This window comes from Pinus tabuliformis, chromosome 4_2 (genome assembly GCF_031772625.1).
Source record: "Pinus tabuliformis cultivar Carrire ecotype Pingquan chromosome 4_2, CPIR1, whole genome shotgun sequence".
Taxonomy (NCBI): Eukaryota; Viridiplantae; Streptophyta; class Pinopsida; order Pinales; family Pinaceae; genus Pinus; species Pinus tabuliformis.
Genome location: NC_142304.1, coordinates 252,041,248 through 252,060,549, shown reverse-complemented (window position 1 = coordinate 252,060,549; position 19,302 = coordinate 252,041,248). Strand labels below are relative to the sequence as shown.

The 19,302-nt window shown below is 37.3% G+C and overlaps 1 protein-coding gene across 1 annotated transcript; it reads right to left on the bottom strand.

The window, feature by feature from the left end:
* Nucleotides 1–2,902: 2,902 nt before the first annotated feature.
* LOC149168958 (uncharacterized) lies at nucleotides 2,903–7,461 on the bottom strand. Its single transcript, XM_089428486.1, has 5 exons — nucleotides 6,738–7,461; nucleotides 6,362–6,646; nucleotides 5,511–6,312; nucleotides 5,047–5,400; nucleotides 2,903–4,944 (listed from the first exon to the last, which is right to left on the bottom strand). The coding sequence occupies exons 1-5, from the start codon at nucleotides 7,274–7,276 to the stop codon at nucleotides 2,932–2,934; spliced, it is 3,993 nt and encodes a 1,330-aa protein (XP_089284612.1). The 5' UTR covers nucleotides 7,277–7,461; the 3' UTR covers nucleotides 2,903–2,931.
* Nucleotides 7,462–19,302: the final 11,841 nt, after the last annotated feature.

Sequence of the window (19,302 nt, the reverse complement as noted above, 5' to 3'; positions counted from 1 at the left end):
ATCGGCATCAAATCTTATTTGTTGAAGAACCAACTCTAGCTTACTCATATGCTAAATGCTTATTGAAGTAAGATGGGGAAATATTAACAATCCCTGATCCTGCACCCAATGGATTTGGTTATTTAATTTACATGCTTCTCTTGTGAGACCTCCACAATATAATATGAAAATGTTTATGAAGATTATTTCTAAGAACAAATATTTCATCTTTGGTGGTTTTCTTAGATATGCTAGAGAGTTCTCCTCCTTTCAGTTTTTTCAATTAGTTTATATTTTTGGCCTCTTGATTTTGAATAGCATTTAGCTTTCCCTAGTTGTTCTAACACAGGTTTATATCCTTCCACGTTACGAAGTCAAGTTCTAACCATGAAGACCTTCACAATGTAATATAAAAATGTTTATGAAGGTTCTTTCTTACAATTGTTTCATCTTGGGTTCTCTCCTTAGACATGCTACAGAGTTCTTCACCTTTAAGTTCTACCAATTCGTCTCCCATTTCTAGCCTCTTAATTTCAGTTAGTATTTATATAGCTCTCCCTCATTTTTCCAATGTAGAATTATACCGTGCCACTCGATAAAGTCAAGTTATACCTATGGGTCGTTTCTCTCATAAGCACCTAGAAAATACTTCTAAGATTTTCTCGTTGCATGCTACATACAAGCCCTAGGTACATGTATCTCAAAAGAGAGAGGCAACAAAAGTTATTTCCATAAGTTAGGGGGGAGTGCATCATTGCTTAAGACGGGTAGTTGGTCTGCAAGTAAAGAGGTATGTTGAACAACATTTCCCTCACCAAACTTTTCTGTGGAAAAATTTAAAATAATATTATTAATAAGCCATATCCATGCATGTGGATTGTTTTTAAGAGTCGTTTTCATTGTTTTTAACATCATGTTTGTTGTTTTCAGTTTTTTTAAGAGTTGGTTAGATCTATATTATATATACACAAGGGTAAAATAAAGAGTGGAAAGTGGCTTTGATCTCTTAAAAATAAAAAAGAAGGAAACCTGATCTTAGCCATAAGTGTTTCCATATCATCAAAAAGGACCACAGGCTTCTAAAAAATGAATTATGCAAAAATAAGTGCATGGTTTACGATTTAATATCTTTTCTCTCTTGATGTATTGACATGGGTTCAAGTTTTGTTTTTTATTCATAATTATATGTTAGGGTTTTTTTATATTAATGGGAAGCATGATGTTTATGCTTATTTCAATTTCAGATGTGCTAGTTTTTATATTAATGGGATAGGTTAGAGGCTTTCAATCTTAGTCTTTGGTAGGAGAAAGCATGGAGTAGTTATTTGCTATCAAAACAATAAGTGCGTTGCACAAACAATGGATAGATTACTTTCCTAATTCTTCCTTTTCCAACTAGAGATAGAATGGGACACTTTGCATTTGGAAAAGTTGTTCGTCCATGTTAGAATGAGGCACTTTGCATTTGGAAAAGTTGCTCCTGAATGTCCCTAAAAATGCACTCGTTGAATTAGTATACCAACATATATCCATCTAAATGAGTCTATCAAGAATTAAGAGAAATCCAATCCTTTAAAATGGAAAATTTGGGGAAAGGTTTGTACCTTGGAAATTAATAAAATAATATCAATACATTAATAACATGAGAAAAATTCATAATATCAATAATATCAAACAATTATTCCTTTTAAATACCCAATTGAATTCAATTTTTGAACCTTATATTTTATTTATAAATAGTTTAATTTATATAATTTTTAAACTTAATATGAAAGCAATTTTTTTTAATAATATTATATATTATTAATAATTTTTAAATATTAATTATTTTTTAAAATAATATTTAGTAAATATTTTTTGGAATTTTTCTTATTTATTTCAATCTTTACATAAATTGCAAAATCTGGTCATTTTGTTTATTATAAAAATAAAAATAATATTTTTAAATATTTAAAACATTATCCCATTTATATAAATTTAGTTTTAAGTTATCACAATTATACATTTCTAAATAATCGGAACTACCTTACCCAACATCCTAATCATCATAAATATGAATAATTGTGTGCTTTCCATTTATATATATATATATATATATTTATTTATTTATTTATTTATTTTTAAATATTTAAAACCGTCCAATTTTATAAATACAAATTTAGTTTTCTATTGTCATATAAATTTCTATTTTTGAGTTTATAAATTTAATTTAACCAGAAAAATGCACAAACAAATAGGACACTAGAAATATAAATATAGAGATAAGATATACATGGCAAAACCTTTTACACAATGCTTTATATGTGTTATTAAAAAAAAAAAATTGTATATAATATTTAATAATTATTATTATTTTAATTTAATAGATGTATATATGTTCTTTGCTTGAATAATGATTCTGGTAAAATATTTTTAAAGATAAAAGCAATGAAAGCAAATAAAAACAATTGGTATCAAACATTTAAATAATATAAATTTTGACAAAAAAAATTAAATGTGTTCAAAGTATTTGAAATCCCATCGAATTAGGTATAAGATCAAGGAATAAACACCTTAATTATAAGATCAAACATCAAACTGTCAAATATATGAAAATACGTTTGAGCCATTTAAATTTAATTTTTTTATTTTAACCATTTAATTACTCATTTTATATTTAACACATTTTCTTTAATTTAATAATTTTTTTAAATATTTCCCACTCCTTACCTCTGTATTTGGAATTTGAAATGTATTATCTCTTCAAATAAAAATTAAAAATTCCTTAATGATTGAATTCTTATAGTTATAAAAAAATTGAGTAATTATTTCTAAATCATTTGAGTGTTTGACGCTTGAAATCTTTTATATCAGCACTGCGAATTGAAATGTAATAACTATTAATTTAATTTTGACCGCCATGGTAGTCCAACACTACTCACAATTTTAACAAGCATTAACCACTCATTGCATTCACGAATCTCCACGCAATTTGCGTCTTTTGTATGGTATTACATCGATATACAGATGTCCGTGGGACGGAATTCGGTGGCGCAGCTGCTGAAGTACTCCTCCACCCCACTGCAGTTTGGGGCAGTCACGAGCATCCAGCCAATACAACCTCATGCATTGTTCCACACCCGGTAACCCCACCATCTCATGGCATCCACGAACCATTAGCGACCGAAGCTGTTTAAGCTGCCCCAATCCTTGTATGCTCCTGAGCCTCCTACACCTTGTAACTCTGACCCGCCTCAAAGACCTCAAATTTTCAATACTTTCGAGGTCCTCTACTTTTACACAATCTTGGATGCTGAGAACTCCAAGTTTGGACAGATCACAAAGCCCTCGTATTCCCCTTAATTCCTGACAGTTGTCCATCTTCAGATATTGAAGGTTTGGGCAAACGCCTTTCGGAAAGGCTACCTCCGACATTTTTGCACCCTCAAGCACTAAGATATCTAATTGATTCCACGCTTTCCCGCCTTCTGCTTCTCCTTCATCAGGTTTAATTGGAAATTCCCGCAACGGACAATCCACTACTTGTAGTTTTCTCAGATTGTTCAAATTCAAAAGGCCTTGTGGTAAGTATTCTATCCCACATCCCTCTAACACCAATTCTTTCATCTGAGTCAAGTGTCCGAATGAAACGGGCAGGCATTTCAATTTCGGTGAATGGGGTACTTGTAACTCCTCCAACCTCTCCCAGCAACGGACCGAAGGTCGCGAACGTACATGCAGAACTTCCAAATTGCAGAGGTCTTCAATAAAGCATTGCAATTCTTTCAGCTCTGTGGATGCCATAAATAATTTTTTCAAGGACGGTTGACGTGCGATTTGAGGAGCTAATTCTTTCAAATTGCTACAGCGTCCTAGATTTAAATATTCCAGCGTTGTAATATTTCCTAGTGCTCCGCTGGAGATGGTCAAACTAGAGCACTCTGCCAAAGATAGATGTTCAAGTCGGCTCAAACCCCCAAAAGAGTTTGGAAGCATCTGCAAACTGGAAGCACCTTCCAAATCGATGTGCCGGAGGTTTGTTAGCTTTCCGAAGGAATCGGGCAGTAACTTGATAGCTCTGGCACCCTGCAGAGATAGATGTTCAAGTCCGCTCAAATCCCCAAAAGAGTTTGGAAGCATCTGCAAACTGATAGCACATCCCAAATTGATACGCTGGAGGTTTGTTAGCTTTCCGAAGGAATCGGGCAGTAACTTGATATCTGTGGCACCACATAGAGATAGATGTTCAAGTCGGCTCAAATCCCCAAAAGAGTTTGGAAGCATCTGCAAACTAGCATGTCCCAAATCGATACGCTGGAGGTTCGTTAGCTTTCCTAAGGAATCGGGCAGTAACTTGATACGACTGGCATGCTGCAAAGATAGATGTTCAAGTCGGCTCAAATCCCCAAAAGAGTTTGGAAGCATCTGCAAACTGAAAGCATGTCCCAAATCGATATGCTGGAGGTTTGTTAGCTTTCCGAAGGAATCGGGCAGTAACTTGATAGCTGTGGCAGCCACCAAAGATAGATGTTCAAGTCGGCTCAAATCCCCAAAAGAGTTTGGAAGCATCTGCAAACTGGAAGCTCCTCCCAAATCGATGTGCCGGAGGTTTGTTAGCTTTCCAAAGGAATCGGGCAGTAACTTGATAGCGGTGGCACGCTCCAGAGATAGATGTTCAAGTCGGCTCAAATCCCCAAAAGAGTTTGGAAGCATCTGCAAACTGGAAGCACCTCGCAAATCGATGTGCCGGAGGTTTGTTAGCTTTCCGAAGGAATCAGGGAGCGACATCATTTTTGAGAAGTTTTTTAACACTAGGTATTTCAAAGAGAACAGATCACCAAAGTCTTCCGGCAAAAATTCGACTGAGTGTGTTTTGGCACCAAAAGGAGATATGACCATGCTTTCGAGGTGCTGCAATTGCCCAATAGGTTTTGGAAGCTCAGAGAGAGGAGCGCAGATATTCAACTCTCGCAACTGGAGAGGCCCCTGCATTGTTGACGGTTCAACCATAAGACATATATTATATATGTGATGACTGTAGTCTTAAAAACGGGTTAAATGAAAAAGAATAAATACATATTTGCTTACTTGAGATTGATGTGGCCACAGGGAGTTCAATTTGGGCCCACTCACTTCTAAGACTCTTAAATTCTCCATCGGAATCCAGGCAGGCAGGGAAGAGGTGGAACATCCATGCCACCGGAGCCATAGGAGATGTGGGGACTGGGCCCTCCTCAATATGGTTTTTAAATCAGAGTCTTCAGCTGCAACAAGCTGCAAATTCTTGATACCACAAAAATGCGAATTATTGAATGGATCCACCCTATTCGAAATGTTTTTGGTCGGCTCCAACCAGCCTGGAAATGCGTACGTTTCCCAAATTTTAAACCGGAAGGTACTATAGCTATTAGCGGTGGTGATTCCGCGAACTTCGGTTATTCCCTGTCCATCGATGAGAATTTTATAATAAATTGAACTATTTATAAAGAAACTTTTGAGATTGAAATTTAATTAAAACTGGCCACAATAATTGGAATAATTGAAGCACTTACAGATTGGGTTAGCTCCAACAAATCATCCATGATATTGGTTGGATGCCAAAGACGACGGGGCATGGATCTGTGCTCTGCAATATTTCTTGCACAATCTCTAATGTGATCGTGCATTCTTATTCTGCCTTGGCTATCCACCTCCAATAGACACTTGTCCTCTAAATTTCGAAGCCCCACCAAACCCCATATTCTTATTGCTTTATCTCTCTCTTCTCCTAGGAAAAAGCAAGCAATATCTAAAAATATTTCTTGATCTTTTTCAGTGAGCGAGTCATAACTTATTCTAAGTATTCCCTGTATTTCGCTGGGTGGTGTCCGCTGAAGTCGATATAATTGTTCTTCCCAGTAAACTTTATCTTCTTCTCCATAAACAAGGGCCCCAACCACCTTCAACGACAATGGCAATCCACCACATGCTGTTACAAACCGATCTACAAGACCTTCAAATTCCTGCGGCGGTGGAAGTGGTTGATAGAAAGCATAGGAGCAAAAGAGCTCTTTGGAGTGTTTTGTATTTAACCCTTTTAGACTATAGATTGAGGACTCTAACACCTTTGAGCTTTTGAGAACATGCTTGACCCGAGAGGTAATCAAAATCAAACTTTCCGGGCTAAGGATATCTTTTATTGGCAGAAGCACTTCTAGCTGATTGGCACTATCTACATCATCTAAGATTACAAGAGCTTGACAAGATGAAAGATGCTTTCTAAGTATCTCTACACCTTCATAAGGGTTCTCAATTTTGATATTTATATGTTTCAAGTCCTCTATCAGCTTGCTTTGCAAATAGCCTAATGAAAACCTAGCTGAAGTCCTCTATCAGCTTGCTTTGCAAATAGCCTAATGAAAACCTAGCTGAAGTTTCTCTAACATCTAATAAAAAGGAAGATTCACTGTAATATGATCTCTTACTGTTGAAAAATGCTTTGGCCAACGTAGTTTTTCCAATTCCACCAAAGCCCACAATCCCCACAACCCTGGCACTCGCCCGGTGCTCGTGTTGCTGCATCATTGTCGCTTCAAAATCTTGTAATTTGTCGTCCACTCCAGTTGGATATTGTGCGACATACAATGGCGGTTTTGAAACAATTTTCAAGGCGCGTTGCACGACCCTAGTCAAGAGCTCCTCCTCATCACTGTTCAATTTTCAAAGAGGATTCATATACCAATCAATCAAACAATTTGAAAACTACAACGGAATTGGCAAAGATTGAGGGAGATCCTCACCCTTGCAGCTCGAAACCGCTGATATCCGCCGCTTCAGAAAGAGCATCTCTCCAACTTCGAATGGTGTCGGAGTCGTAGCGCGGTTTTTCTTCACCAGTTTGAGCATTAACTGATTTTTTCTGTTCAAGTTCCCGCAAGGCTTCAGCGTAGGCTCCACCTTTGAGTGTCCACCGGAGTTGGTCGGGCTTCACTTTGTAGAAGACAGGAAGAATGGTAGCTTTGGACTTGAGCATAAGGACCAGCTCATCCAGGCACCATTTGGATTTCGCATAGGTTGGAGAGAAGATAGCGATATGAAGAGAGGCGACTTCAATAGCGGCACAAATTTGAGGAGTAATGGGGTGGCCTTCCAGCAATTCGGGTTTGTCCAAAAAGACTTGCAACCCATGGTCCCGAAGTCGACGGTAGAGGTGGGCGGCGAATGCGTTCTTTACATCAGGCCCCCTGTGATTAATAAACACGTCAAAATAGGGATAAGGAGTGGAGTTAGAACAAGAGGGCGCAGAGGAGGAAGACGGACCAGAAGCTTGGTTTGCCATTGGAACTGAAATGTAAACAGAAAAGGATTGATCCACTGAAATAAAAACACGATATTGCGGCTCAAAGACAATAGATTCTAGATTAGTCGAAACTGCAACCAAGAATGCGCTTCAGAAAAGTAGATTATATTCATGTGACCGCCCCTGGTTGGGAAGTTTCCAAAACTACTCAAAAACTTGATCCAAATTTTATGACTTAACTGGTATGATTTCTGAGAAATGCATAATCCTCAAGACACTAATGGCCAGAAACTGCTAAGAAGATGGTGTGAATCTGATACCATGATGGATGGATTTGACATGACATTCACAACGACGAATACGCGTTTTGCACTTTGCCATGGATGTGATGTGGCTGTTGGTGGGGGCAGATGAATTAGTGCGTTTAACAGTGATAGGCGCCATATTTTCTTTGTGTGGGCACCCACACAGATGGATTAGTGCGTTTAACAGTGATAGGGCACCATATTTTCTTTGTGTGGGCACCCATCACAAAGGTTGAGGTACAGGCGTGATAGTGGCAGATTACCATGGATGTTCAACACGGTACCTTGTACGCGTTGAATAGCGCGCCATTATTCAATAGATTCGGCCGACCAAGCACGTGAAGTGGTACGATTCCGCCGACCAAGCATGTGAAGTGGTATGATTGCACTCCACACCATCGACTGCTTTTACTTATACAATTTAGGACCACACCTTTATACAATTTAAGTCTAACCAGTGCACAATTTTTATTTTTTTTTAAGAAATTCTAGCTTTGGCAGGAAATAAGAAAAATTGAGTTTTTTTAATTATGATTTCAATTTTTTTAAATAAAAAATTATTTAAACATTTCAATAAAAATTCTTAAATTATTATGAACTCATTAAACCACACCTAGGATTCAATATCATTTCCATGAAGTACAACTTTCCCTCCGAAGAAGTAGGATTACAATTTAATACTTGTTAGGCAGTGATAAAGAGTCATTTGATTCGGTATACAGAGTATTTTTTATGTTTTAGTTGAATTTTACTATAAATTCGGGTTAGTTCATGATAAATTTTAATTTCTAATTATGATTGAACCATAATATTTATAGGATTTTGAGATATCTCATTTTATTATACCTGTTATGACATGTATGGCATGTATGATATATTGTGTTTAGTTAATTTATTATTATTTTATTTTTATTAAAATATATAAAAAAAATTAATATTTAACGTTAGAAATTAAATTTTATTATTTTTTAATAATGTTTTAATTTATTTATTTTAAATTTTATTAGTTTAATTTTTTATTTTCTAATAATTATATTCCATCACCAATTGTAATTTACCATCAATTAATAAGGTGTACAAAAGATATTAACCAAGGCCATTAAAACTTGGCACTTTTTAGAAAGTTTGATATTTGGGTGGATACAAATTTTATTTGAAATTTAATCGCTACATAGATTTTCTTATGTCAAAGTAATACAAAAACCTCAAAGTCACTTGTTTTAGCTCAAAGTTCCACTCTTTTTTATTATAAAGTTAATATACTTCATAATAATTTGAATAAAATGCTCATGAATAACCATCCATTATCATATAAAATCTTTTTTTATTATAAATTTAATTTACTTCACAATAATTTAAATGAAGGGCTCATAAATAACTATCCATTTTCATATAAAAATCTTTTTTTAATAGAGATATAATATAATTGTGATCATAAATAACATCAATTTTTTCCAATATTTAATATTAGAAATTTAATTTAATTATTTTTAATAATATTTTAATTTATTTATTTTAAATTTTGTTGACTCATTAGTACAAATTTTTATTTATTTTTAATAATTATACTTCATCACCAATTGTACTTCACTATCAGTTAATTTTAATGAGATGTACAAAAAAAACATATAGTTTTAATGAGGTGTACAAAAGACATTCAATGAGGCCACTAAAGCTGGGCGCCTTTCGGATAATTTGATATTTGCGTGGATACAAACCTCATTTAAGATTTAATCGCTACATAGATTTTTTTTATGTGATAATGATACTAAAACCTCAAATTCACGTGTTTTAGTTCAAAGTTCTACTCAATTTTTATTATAAAATTAATGTATTTCATAATAATTTAAATAAAGTGTTCATAAATAACTATCCACTATCGTATAAAAATCTATTTTTTATTATTATAAATTTAATTTACTTCAAAATAATTTAAATGAAGTGCCCATAAATAACTATCCATTTTCATATAAAAATCCATTATTTTTTAATATAGATGTAATATAATTGTGGTCATAAATAACAATCCACTATAGTATAAATAACAATCCACTATAATATAAAAATCCATTGATTTTGGAAAACTATTTTAGCCATGAAATTTTTACATAATATCTTATCAATGCGTTGCTTTTTGGAAAACTATTTTATTCCTTGGAATATATTTCATTGTTGTACATGGATTTTTTATTCATATTATATAACTTTTAAGTTAAAAACAAACCACATGGGCTTGATTAGATGGTACTTACATATTACTTTTAAAATTGGTGACGTCCTATAGTGCGCTTCAATGTCTCAAATACCTTTGTAAATACTTTTGTAAATTAATTGTGGGATACCTATTGTTTGTTGATAAATCCATGAAAACAATTATGGAGATAATTTTGTTTTTAAAAAATAATTAATGTATCAAATAAATTATAAATATATTTATATAAATTAAAAAATGATATCATTTTAAAAAATAATAATTTTTAAGTAAAATATATATATATATATATATATAAAATCAATTGTATTATAATTTGCGATAAATATTTAATTTTTAATTGTGGAGTTATTTGTTTAACTAGTATTTATGGTTTAGTTTCATAATTTTGTATAATCATTTTAAAATAAATTTAAATAATAATCATTTTAATTTAAATTTTTTTAAACATATAAATAATAATCATTTAAAACTTAATAAATTTAATTAATAAAAAGTTTTTTATATATAGAAATATAAAACATAAGCAAAATATATTTATAATTATTTAGTAATTATAAATTTATTTGATAAACATATAAAAAATAAATATTTCACTAAATTATTTTTTAAGAGTGAGTAAATGTTCTATAGATAAAATCAATATTGATAATGATGATGATGGTTAACGTCCATTGAGACCAAACTTTGGTCTGTCAGACCCAAAGAAACGAATTATTTAGTTTGATTTAAGATTTTATTCCTATGCTCAAAAAGCTTGGAGAGAAGCCTCCTGAGCTCACTATAATTTTGACAGCATAAAAGGCTAGGAAGGTCAATATTGCAACAAAGATTATGAAACTAAGATCTAATGTGGTTGTATGCGGGGCACTCTAAGAGGAAGTAATTTTCGTCCTCGATGTTCATATTCTCACAAAGATGGCAGATCCTTTCCATCCATGATGTTTTAGGAAGTGGCAAATGACCTGTTTCACTATGGAGCTCATGAGAGTTCATTCTAATCTTGTCTATATTAATTTTCTTCTTTGAGCTAGTTAAAACAGAGAGATACTTTTGATCTTCTAGGGTGAGGTTGATGACCTCCTTATAATATCTTAATTTTCTTTTAGCTGCTAAATATTTCTCACACCACATTTTTTCTTTGAACTTAGAAGTAACAATATTTTTAATGTTATTAATGTTTTGCAATGCAACAGTCTCGTCGATCTCCTAATAGTTTAACTAGGCCCTGGCATCTTTATACCAACCTCGTTTGAGCCTTAGGTGGTTTTGGCTGGAATTTAAAGCTAGCTTAGGGAGTCTATGGTCTCCTATGTTATTGAGCTTGTGCTTATACAATAGAAGCCTAGTCATAGCTAGGCTCTCGATAGGGGAAAGACCCACTTCTATAAGGAGAATAGGATAGGGTGTATTTCTTTTAATTTTGAGGTTATACATTATAAAACACTTCTGGATTTTCTCAATCTTTCTCCAGGATTCTCTAGAGATGCTACAACCCCAAACCTCACATCCATATAAGATAATAGGATTGACTAAAGTTTCAAAGAGGAACTTCTTTCTATCCCACATTACGAGGTTTTCCGTTTTACAATTATTTTCGAGACCAAAATAAGCTTTCCACCCCCCATTAATCCTTTTTTCAATGCTATAGTTCCATTTGAGCTTGTGATGAATATCAATTCCTAGGTACTTGTAAGAAGACACTCCCTCCAATTTACTATTGTCATACATAAAATTAGCGTAAGTATCCTTCTTGGATTTGATAATCATAACTTTTGTTTTGTCAGTGTTAACAGTCATACCCATGGTAGAGCAGAAATCCTTGAGAAGTCTAAGTTTCTTATCAAGATGAGATGGGCACCTTGTGAGAAGAAAAATATCGTCAGCATAGAGAAGAAGGATGATGACTATCCCAGCTAAAATCGTGCCAGCATAGCATGCTTCCTCTAAACAACCTTCTAACTTGTTGATGTAAATGTCAAATAGGGTGGGGGCGTAGAAATTCTCACTGTAGATTAAACTGATTATGCAATGTACTAAAGCAAAATACTTAATCTACTTCTACAATCAAACTTGCAGAAGCTTAATAGATTTTGAGCAAGATCAAACAGAACACATATAACAGAGAAGAAGATTCAGTCACACATGAAACACAGAAGAATACTCTAGGGAAAGCCTCGGCTAAAAACCCCACTATTTGTATTATCATACAAGTGGAAATATCTCAGGATTACACAAAGCTTTAGCTCTCAATCTATCCAACTCTCAGTACAATCCCTCACTGTTGCTCATAGACATAATAGGCAACACATATGCCTTCCTTCAGTCCTCCAAGCCTCCTATTTCCTTGTGCAATTTCTCCTGGGTCCTCCAGTTGTCACCTGTGTAATAATCACCTCACACACTGCTTTGACCTCTGTAGTAACTACGCAATCCTCAAGGAATGAATTCCTTCTACATGCAAGAGATATTCACATGGGAATATTCTAGCAACTGATAGTACACCGTCCCTGCCTTTAATCTCAACTGGGTCTTTGTCTAAACTGACATGCATGAGTTATTTATGAGAGAATATTCAGTTATCTTGAGAACACTAGTTGCATGCATGCATGCATTAACTGACTGAACTCACAATTAGTTCCAAAAACTGTTTGGAACTAATTTAACTGGACTTAACTCAGTTAATTGAGCTAACTAATTACAACTCAAATACAACTCATCCTTATCTCCTTAATTAAGGGATAACTTCCTCAATCAAAGGGATAATTGTTGCATGTCTTCACAAAGACTTCATGTTTGAATTTCTCCAACTAATTAGCTCAATATGAATTAATTAATTATTTTTCAAACAGCTGGTGAGACAAATCAAAATTGGAATATATCCTGAAATGCTATCTATAGCAATGTTGTTTTTAGCATTTCTATTTTTAGCATTTCTTGTTGGTATTTTCAACGCTCCCTCTCAACAAGAAAGGGATTATCTGTCACCTCAATCCTGTCTCTATGGAACTCAAATTTACACTTTGACAATGCCTTAGTCAAAATGTCAACATCTTGCTCCTTGGTCGAAATATACTGCAACAACATGATCCTCCTCACCACACAATCTCTGAGATGATGATACCGAATGTCTATGTGCTTAGACCTGTCATGAAATACTGTATTCTCAGAGATTTTGATACAACTTTGATTATCACAATAGATCACAGTTGGATCCATCCTCTGATCAAACAAACCAACTAGAATTTTTCTCATCCAAATGGCCTCACATGCTGCCGGACTGGCAGCCATGTATTCAGCCTCTGCTGAGCTAAGTGTAACTGACCTCTGTTTCCTGATGTACCAAGAAACTGCAGCTGAACCAAGGTTGAAAATGCCTCCTGATGTTCTCTTTCGATCTGAAGGACTCCCTGCCCAATCTACATCTGTGAAGCCCTGTAGCTTCACTCCCTCTGACCGTCTATACCATAATCCATACTGAGACGTGCCTCTGAGGTATCTCAAAACACGCTTCGCTGCCTTCCAAAGCAGCTTGGTAGTCCGAACCATAGCTTGAGTCAGCCAGTTCAGCGCAAAGCACAAATATGGTCGTGTGTTCACTAAATACATCAATGAACCCACAAGCTGCCTGTACACAGTAGCTTCTACTACTTCTCCTAAAGTAGCATCCTCCTTCCTCCAATTACCTGCTAGAGAAGTCTGCATGGGCTTGCATTTCTCCATATGGAATCTCCTGAGTATCTCATTAGCATACTTGCCTTGAGACACAAAAATTTCCCCATCCTTCTACCACACTTCAATGCCCAGAAAGTAGTGCATGAGACCCATGTCTTTCATCTCGAACTCTCTTGCGAGGTCCTCCTTGCAAGACATGATCAACTGATCATCACCTGTCAATATCAGATCATCACATAAAGAACAATTATCAACTGCTTACCTTCCACCATGATGTGGTACAAGTTCGCATCTGCTTCACTCTTTGTGAAGCCCAACCCAGTGAAGTAATTGTCGATCCTGGTGTATCAAGCACGAGCCCGTACAAAGCTCTCTTGAGTTGGCACACATGCAACTCACGATCGAAGGTCTCAAATCCTTTCGGCCGCTCTATGTACACCTCTTCCTCAATATTTCGATTGAGGAATGCAGCCTTCACATCCATCTGATGGATCTTCCAACCCATATGTGCTGTTAATGCCAATATCGATCTGATAGATGAGTACCTTGCTACAGGAGAAAAAGTCTCATCATAGTCAATCCCCTCGACCTGTGAGAAACCACGAGCAACAAACCTTGCCTTATGTTTCTCCACACTACCATCAGCGACAGCTTTACCTTGTAAAGCCAACGAGAACTCACAACTGACTTGTTTGCCAGTCTTGGAACAACATCCCAAACATTGTTCCGAACTATGGAATCATACTCCTCCATCATAGCATCAACCCAAATTAGCTGCTGCATTGCTTCCTCAAAGGAAGATGGTTCAGTCTCTACACATTCCCCAACAAGGGGCATGTAACTAGTGTACCGCTCAAGTGACCTCCTCTGTCTGCGCTAAGAAGATGGCTCTCCCACATTCTCTCTCACATCCATCAACAATCTATCAGCTTCCCTTGAGCATTTCTGCCCCTCTCTGGAAGACTCTGCTTGAGTGGATGTCTCCACTCCTAGAACCTCTGCATGCAACTGCTCTGCATCAGTCTGAGGCTCCTCCTTAGGAATCAAAAGTTCCTCCTCTGCCTACAACTTGAGTTCCCTCTCAAGGGAAACTTGCATGGCCTTCAACTCCTTGAACTTAAGATATTTGCGAGCCACTATCCTCTGACTGGTAGGCAAATACACCCGATAGTTGTGGGGAGTATCAGTGTACCCCACAAGTATCCCCAACTCTGCTGTTGGCTCTAGCTTCTTCCGGGCATCCTTGGTCACATGGAAATAAACCTATGAGCCAAAGATCCTGAAGTGACCCACATCTAGTCTCTTCCCGGAGAAAGTTTCCTCTGGTGTCTTCATCCCAAGTATGCGATGTGGGCTTCTATTTTGTAAGTAAACCGCTGTGTTACATGCCTCAGCCCAAAAATGAAGTGGTAGGCCTTGGTCATGCAGCATCACCCGAGCTGCCCCCACAATCGTTCTGTTCTTCCTCTCGGCCACCCCATTCTGCTGTGGATTATGAGGTGCCGTCAATACCTATTTAATTCCTTCTGCTGAACAAAAGTCCTTAAACTCTTGAGAGACATACTCTCCACCATTGTCGCTTCGGAAGGCCCTGATCTTCTTTCCAGATTCTTTCTCAACCAAGGCTTTGAATTCACAAAACCTTGATAAGGTTTTGTGAATTCTTCTGCATGAAATCAATCCAGCATCTACATGAAAAATCATCAATAAAAATCACATAATACCTTTGTTTAGCGATGGAGGCTATCGAGAATGGTCCACACACATCTGTATAAACTCACTCCAAGATTGCTTCAGCTCGACTATCTCGATCATGAAAGGAAGATTTTACATACTTACCCAAGGTACAACCTTTGCATGTGTCCACTTGCTCAAGTGTACCTTTGGGAAGTCCAGTAGAAATCTGTTGCATTATCTTCAAGGCCCCATGATGCAAGTGGCCTAAACTTCTATGCTATAACTCGCCAATATCTTGGCTTTGCACCAATTCTGCTTTGGAACTCAATGCAACACAGTCATCTACCTCCATCTTGTAGAGATTCTTCACTCGAATTGCAATCCTCTTGGTCTGACCCATGGCTATGTGTCTCGGGAATGCCTTTCCTTTACTGAAGACTACATCATAGCCTTTGTCTTCCAACATCGTGACCGATACCAAGTTTTTCTTCAGTCCAGGCACATACTTTACATCAGTCAGGGTGAGAGAAGCTCCATGCTCCCTCTGAAACACAACCATACCTTTACCTGAAACACGGTACTCTCCATCATCGCCCATCTCTATGTGCATCTGGAGGTCTTTCTCCTCCAAGGTACTATTGTCGATCATGTGGAATGAGGCTCCATTGTCCAGGTACCAAACACAACCCACCATCGATGAAACCATGCATGCAATGGGGGTAAAATCCAATTCGAACAGTGAGGCCAGTGCCTCACCATCTGATACTTTTGAGGATCCCTTCTTGGATTTCTTCAATGGACAATTAGTTGCATAATGGCCCACCTCATGACACTTAAAGCATCTCACTTTAGATTTGTCAATCTTCTTCCCACCATGGGAAGAACTCGATTTGGAATGGGAAGCCTTCCCTTTCCCTTTCCACACCTTACTTGCTAAGGCTAGATTTTCTTCATCATCATGCTTAGATGAAGAACCATCTCTGGTGCTCCTCCTAATCTCCTCCTGCATCAAATCCGACCATAGTCGTTCCCAATATGACAGTTTTTCTCTTCCATTCACTGAGTCCTGGTACCTATGCTAGCGCTTAGGAAGACCGAGGAGAGCAAGACTCACGATATCATCATCGGCTGTCAAGATTCCTACACTTCCAAGCTCATCTCTGCAGGTGGTGAGCTTGTTCAGATATGTAGAGATCGTGTCGCCCTCTTCACACCTGATTTTCCGAAGCTTGTCCTTCAGTGCCAACTTCCTCTGGTCACTATTGTTCTGATATAGATACTTCAATGTCTTCCACATTGAAAACGGAGTCTCCTTCCCATGGAGACTCGAGACAATATGGCCTCAAACTCCTTCCAGAAGAATCCTCCTCGCTCTCGCCACACATTTCTTCCATTCCGCCAATTCTTAGGCATTAGATGCTACTGGCTTGGGGACTTCTTGATCAATGAAGTCCTTCAAACCATTGTCTTCTAATATCACTTCCATGCGATCCTTCCATGCTATGTAATTCGAGTTGCCATCCAAGGCATACTCGAGTCTCAAGCCATTGAACGCCGTTGGTGAACTTTGAGATGTGATAAGAAATCGATTTTGTACCTACAATCAAGAGCTTCAAACTTCAAACTTCTCCCTTGTTTTATACTTTTCTCTGCTTTGATCACCTTTGCTCCGATACCATGTAGAAATTCTCACTGTAGATTAAACTGATTATGCAATATAGTAAAGCAAAATACTTAATCTACTTCTACAATCAAAATTGTGGAAGCTTAATCGGTTTTGAGCAAGATCAAACAGAACACATATAACAAAGAAGAAGATTCAATCACACATGAAACCCAGAAGAATACTTTGGGGAAAGCCTCAGATAAAAACCTCGCTAGTTGTATTATCATACAAGTGGAAATATCTCAGGATTACACAAAGCTTTAGCTCTCAATCTATCCAACTCTCAGTACAATCCCTCACTGTTTCTCATAGACAGAATAGGCAACACATATGCCTTCCTTCAGTCCTCCAAGCCTCCTATTTCCTTGCGCAGTTTCTCCTGGGTCCTCCAGCTCTCACCTGTGTAATAATCACCTCACACATTGCTCTGACCTCTGTAGTAACTATGAAATCCTCAAGGAATGAATTCCTTTTGTATGCAAGAGATATTCACATGGGAATATTCTAGCAACTGATAGTACACTGTCCCTGCCTTTAATCTCAACTAGGTCTTTGTCTGAACTGACATGCATGAGTTATTTATGAGAGAATATTCAGTTATCTGGAGAACACTAGTTGCATGCATGCATGCATTCACTGACTGAACTCACAATTAGTTCCACAAACAGTTTGGAACTAATTTAACTGGACTTAACTCAGTTAACTGAGCTAACTAATTAACTGAGCTAACTACTTAACTCAGTTAACTGAGCTAACTCACAAAGCCCTCGTATTCCCCTTAATTCCTGACAGTTGTCCATGACCAGAGTTTGAAGGTTTAGGCAAACGCCTTTCGGAAAGGCTACCTCCGACATTTTTGCACCATTAAGCTCTAAGCTCTCTAATTGATTCCACGCTTTCCCGCCTTCTGCTTCTCCTTCATCAGGTTTAATTGGAAATTCCCGCAACGGACAATCCACTACTTCTAGTTTTCTCAAATTGTTCAAATTCAAAAGGCCTTGTGGTAAGTATTCTATCCCACATCCCTCTAACACCAATTCTTTCATCTGAGTCAAGTGTCCGAATGAAACGGGCAGGCATTTCAATTTCGGTGAATGGGGTACTTGTAACTCCTCCAACCTCTCCGAGCAATGGACCGAAGGTAGCGAACGTACATGCAGAACTTCCAAATTGCAGAGGTATTCAATAAAGCATTGCAATTCTTTCAGCTCTGTGGATGCCATAAATAATTTTTTCAAGGACCGTTGACATGCGATTTGAGGAGCTAATTCTTTCAAATTGCTACCGCATTGTAGATTTAAATATTCCAGCATTGTAATATTTCCTAGTGCTCCGCTGGAGATGGTCAAACTAAAGCACTTTGCCAAAGATAGATGTTCAAGTCGGCTCAAATCCCCAAAAGAGTTTGGAAGCATTTGCAAACTGGAAGCTCCTCCCAAATCGATGTGCCGGAGGTTTGTTAGCTTTCCGAAGGAATTAGGCAGTAACTTGATAGCGGTGGCACCCTGCAAAGATAGATGTTCAAGTCGGCTCAAATCCCCAAAAGAGTTTGGAAGCATCTGCAAACTGGAAGCTCTTCCCAAATTGATGTGCCGGAGGTTTGTTAGCTTTCTGAAGGAATCGGGCAGTAACTTGATAGCGGTGGCACCCTGCAAAGATAGATGTTCAAGTTGGCTCAAATCCCCAAAAGAGTTTGGAAGCATCTGCAAACTGGAAGCACTTCCCAAATCGATGTGCCGGAGATTTGTTAGCTTTCCGAAGGAATCGGGTAGTAACTTGATAGTTGTGGCACCTTGCAGATATAGATGTTCAAGTCGGCATAAATCCCCAAAAGAGCTTGGAAGCATCTGCAAACTAGAAGCACCTCCCAAATCGATGTGCCGGAGATTTGTTAGCTTTCCGAAGGAATCGGGCAGTAACTTGATAGCTCTGGCACAATGTAGAGATAGATGTTCAAGTCGGCTCAAATCCCCAAAAGAGTTTGGAAGCATCTGCAAACTGGAAGCACCTCCCAAATCGATGTGCCAGAGATTTGTTAGCTTTCTGAAGGAATCGGGCAGTAGCTTGATAGCTGTAGCACCCTCCAAAGATAGATGTTCAAGTCGGCTCAAATCCCCAAAAGAGTTTGGAAGCATCTGCAAACTGGAAGCTCCTCCCAAATCGATGTGCCGGAGGTTTGTTAGCTTTCCGAAGGAATCGGGCAATAACTTGATAGCGGTGGCACCCTCCAGAGATAGATGTTCAAGTCGGCTCAAATCCTCAAAAGAGTTTGGAAGCATCTACAAACTGGAAGCACCTCTCAAATCGATGTGTCGGAGGTTTGTTAGCTTTCCGAAGGACTCAGGCAGCGACATCATTTTTGAAAAGCTTCCTAACACTAGGTATTTCAAAGAGCACAGATGACCAAAGTCTTTGGGCAAAAATTCGACTGTGGGTTTGTTGTCAACACCATAAAATATGGCGATCCTTTCGAGGTGCTGCAATTGCCCTATAGATTTTGGAAACTCAGAGAGAGGAGCGTAGATATTCA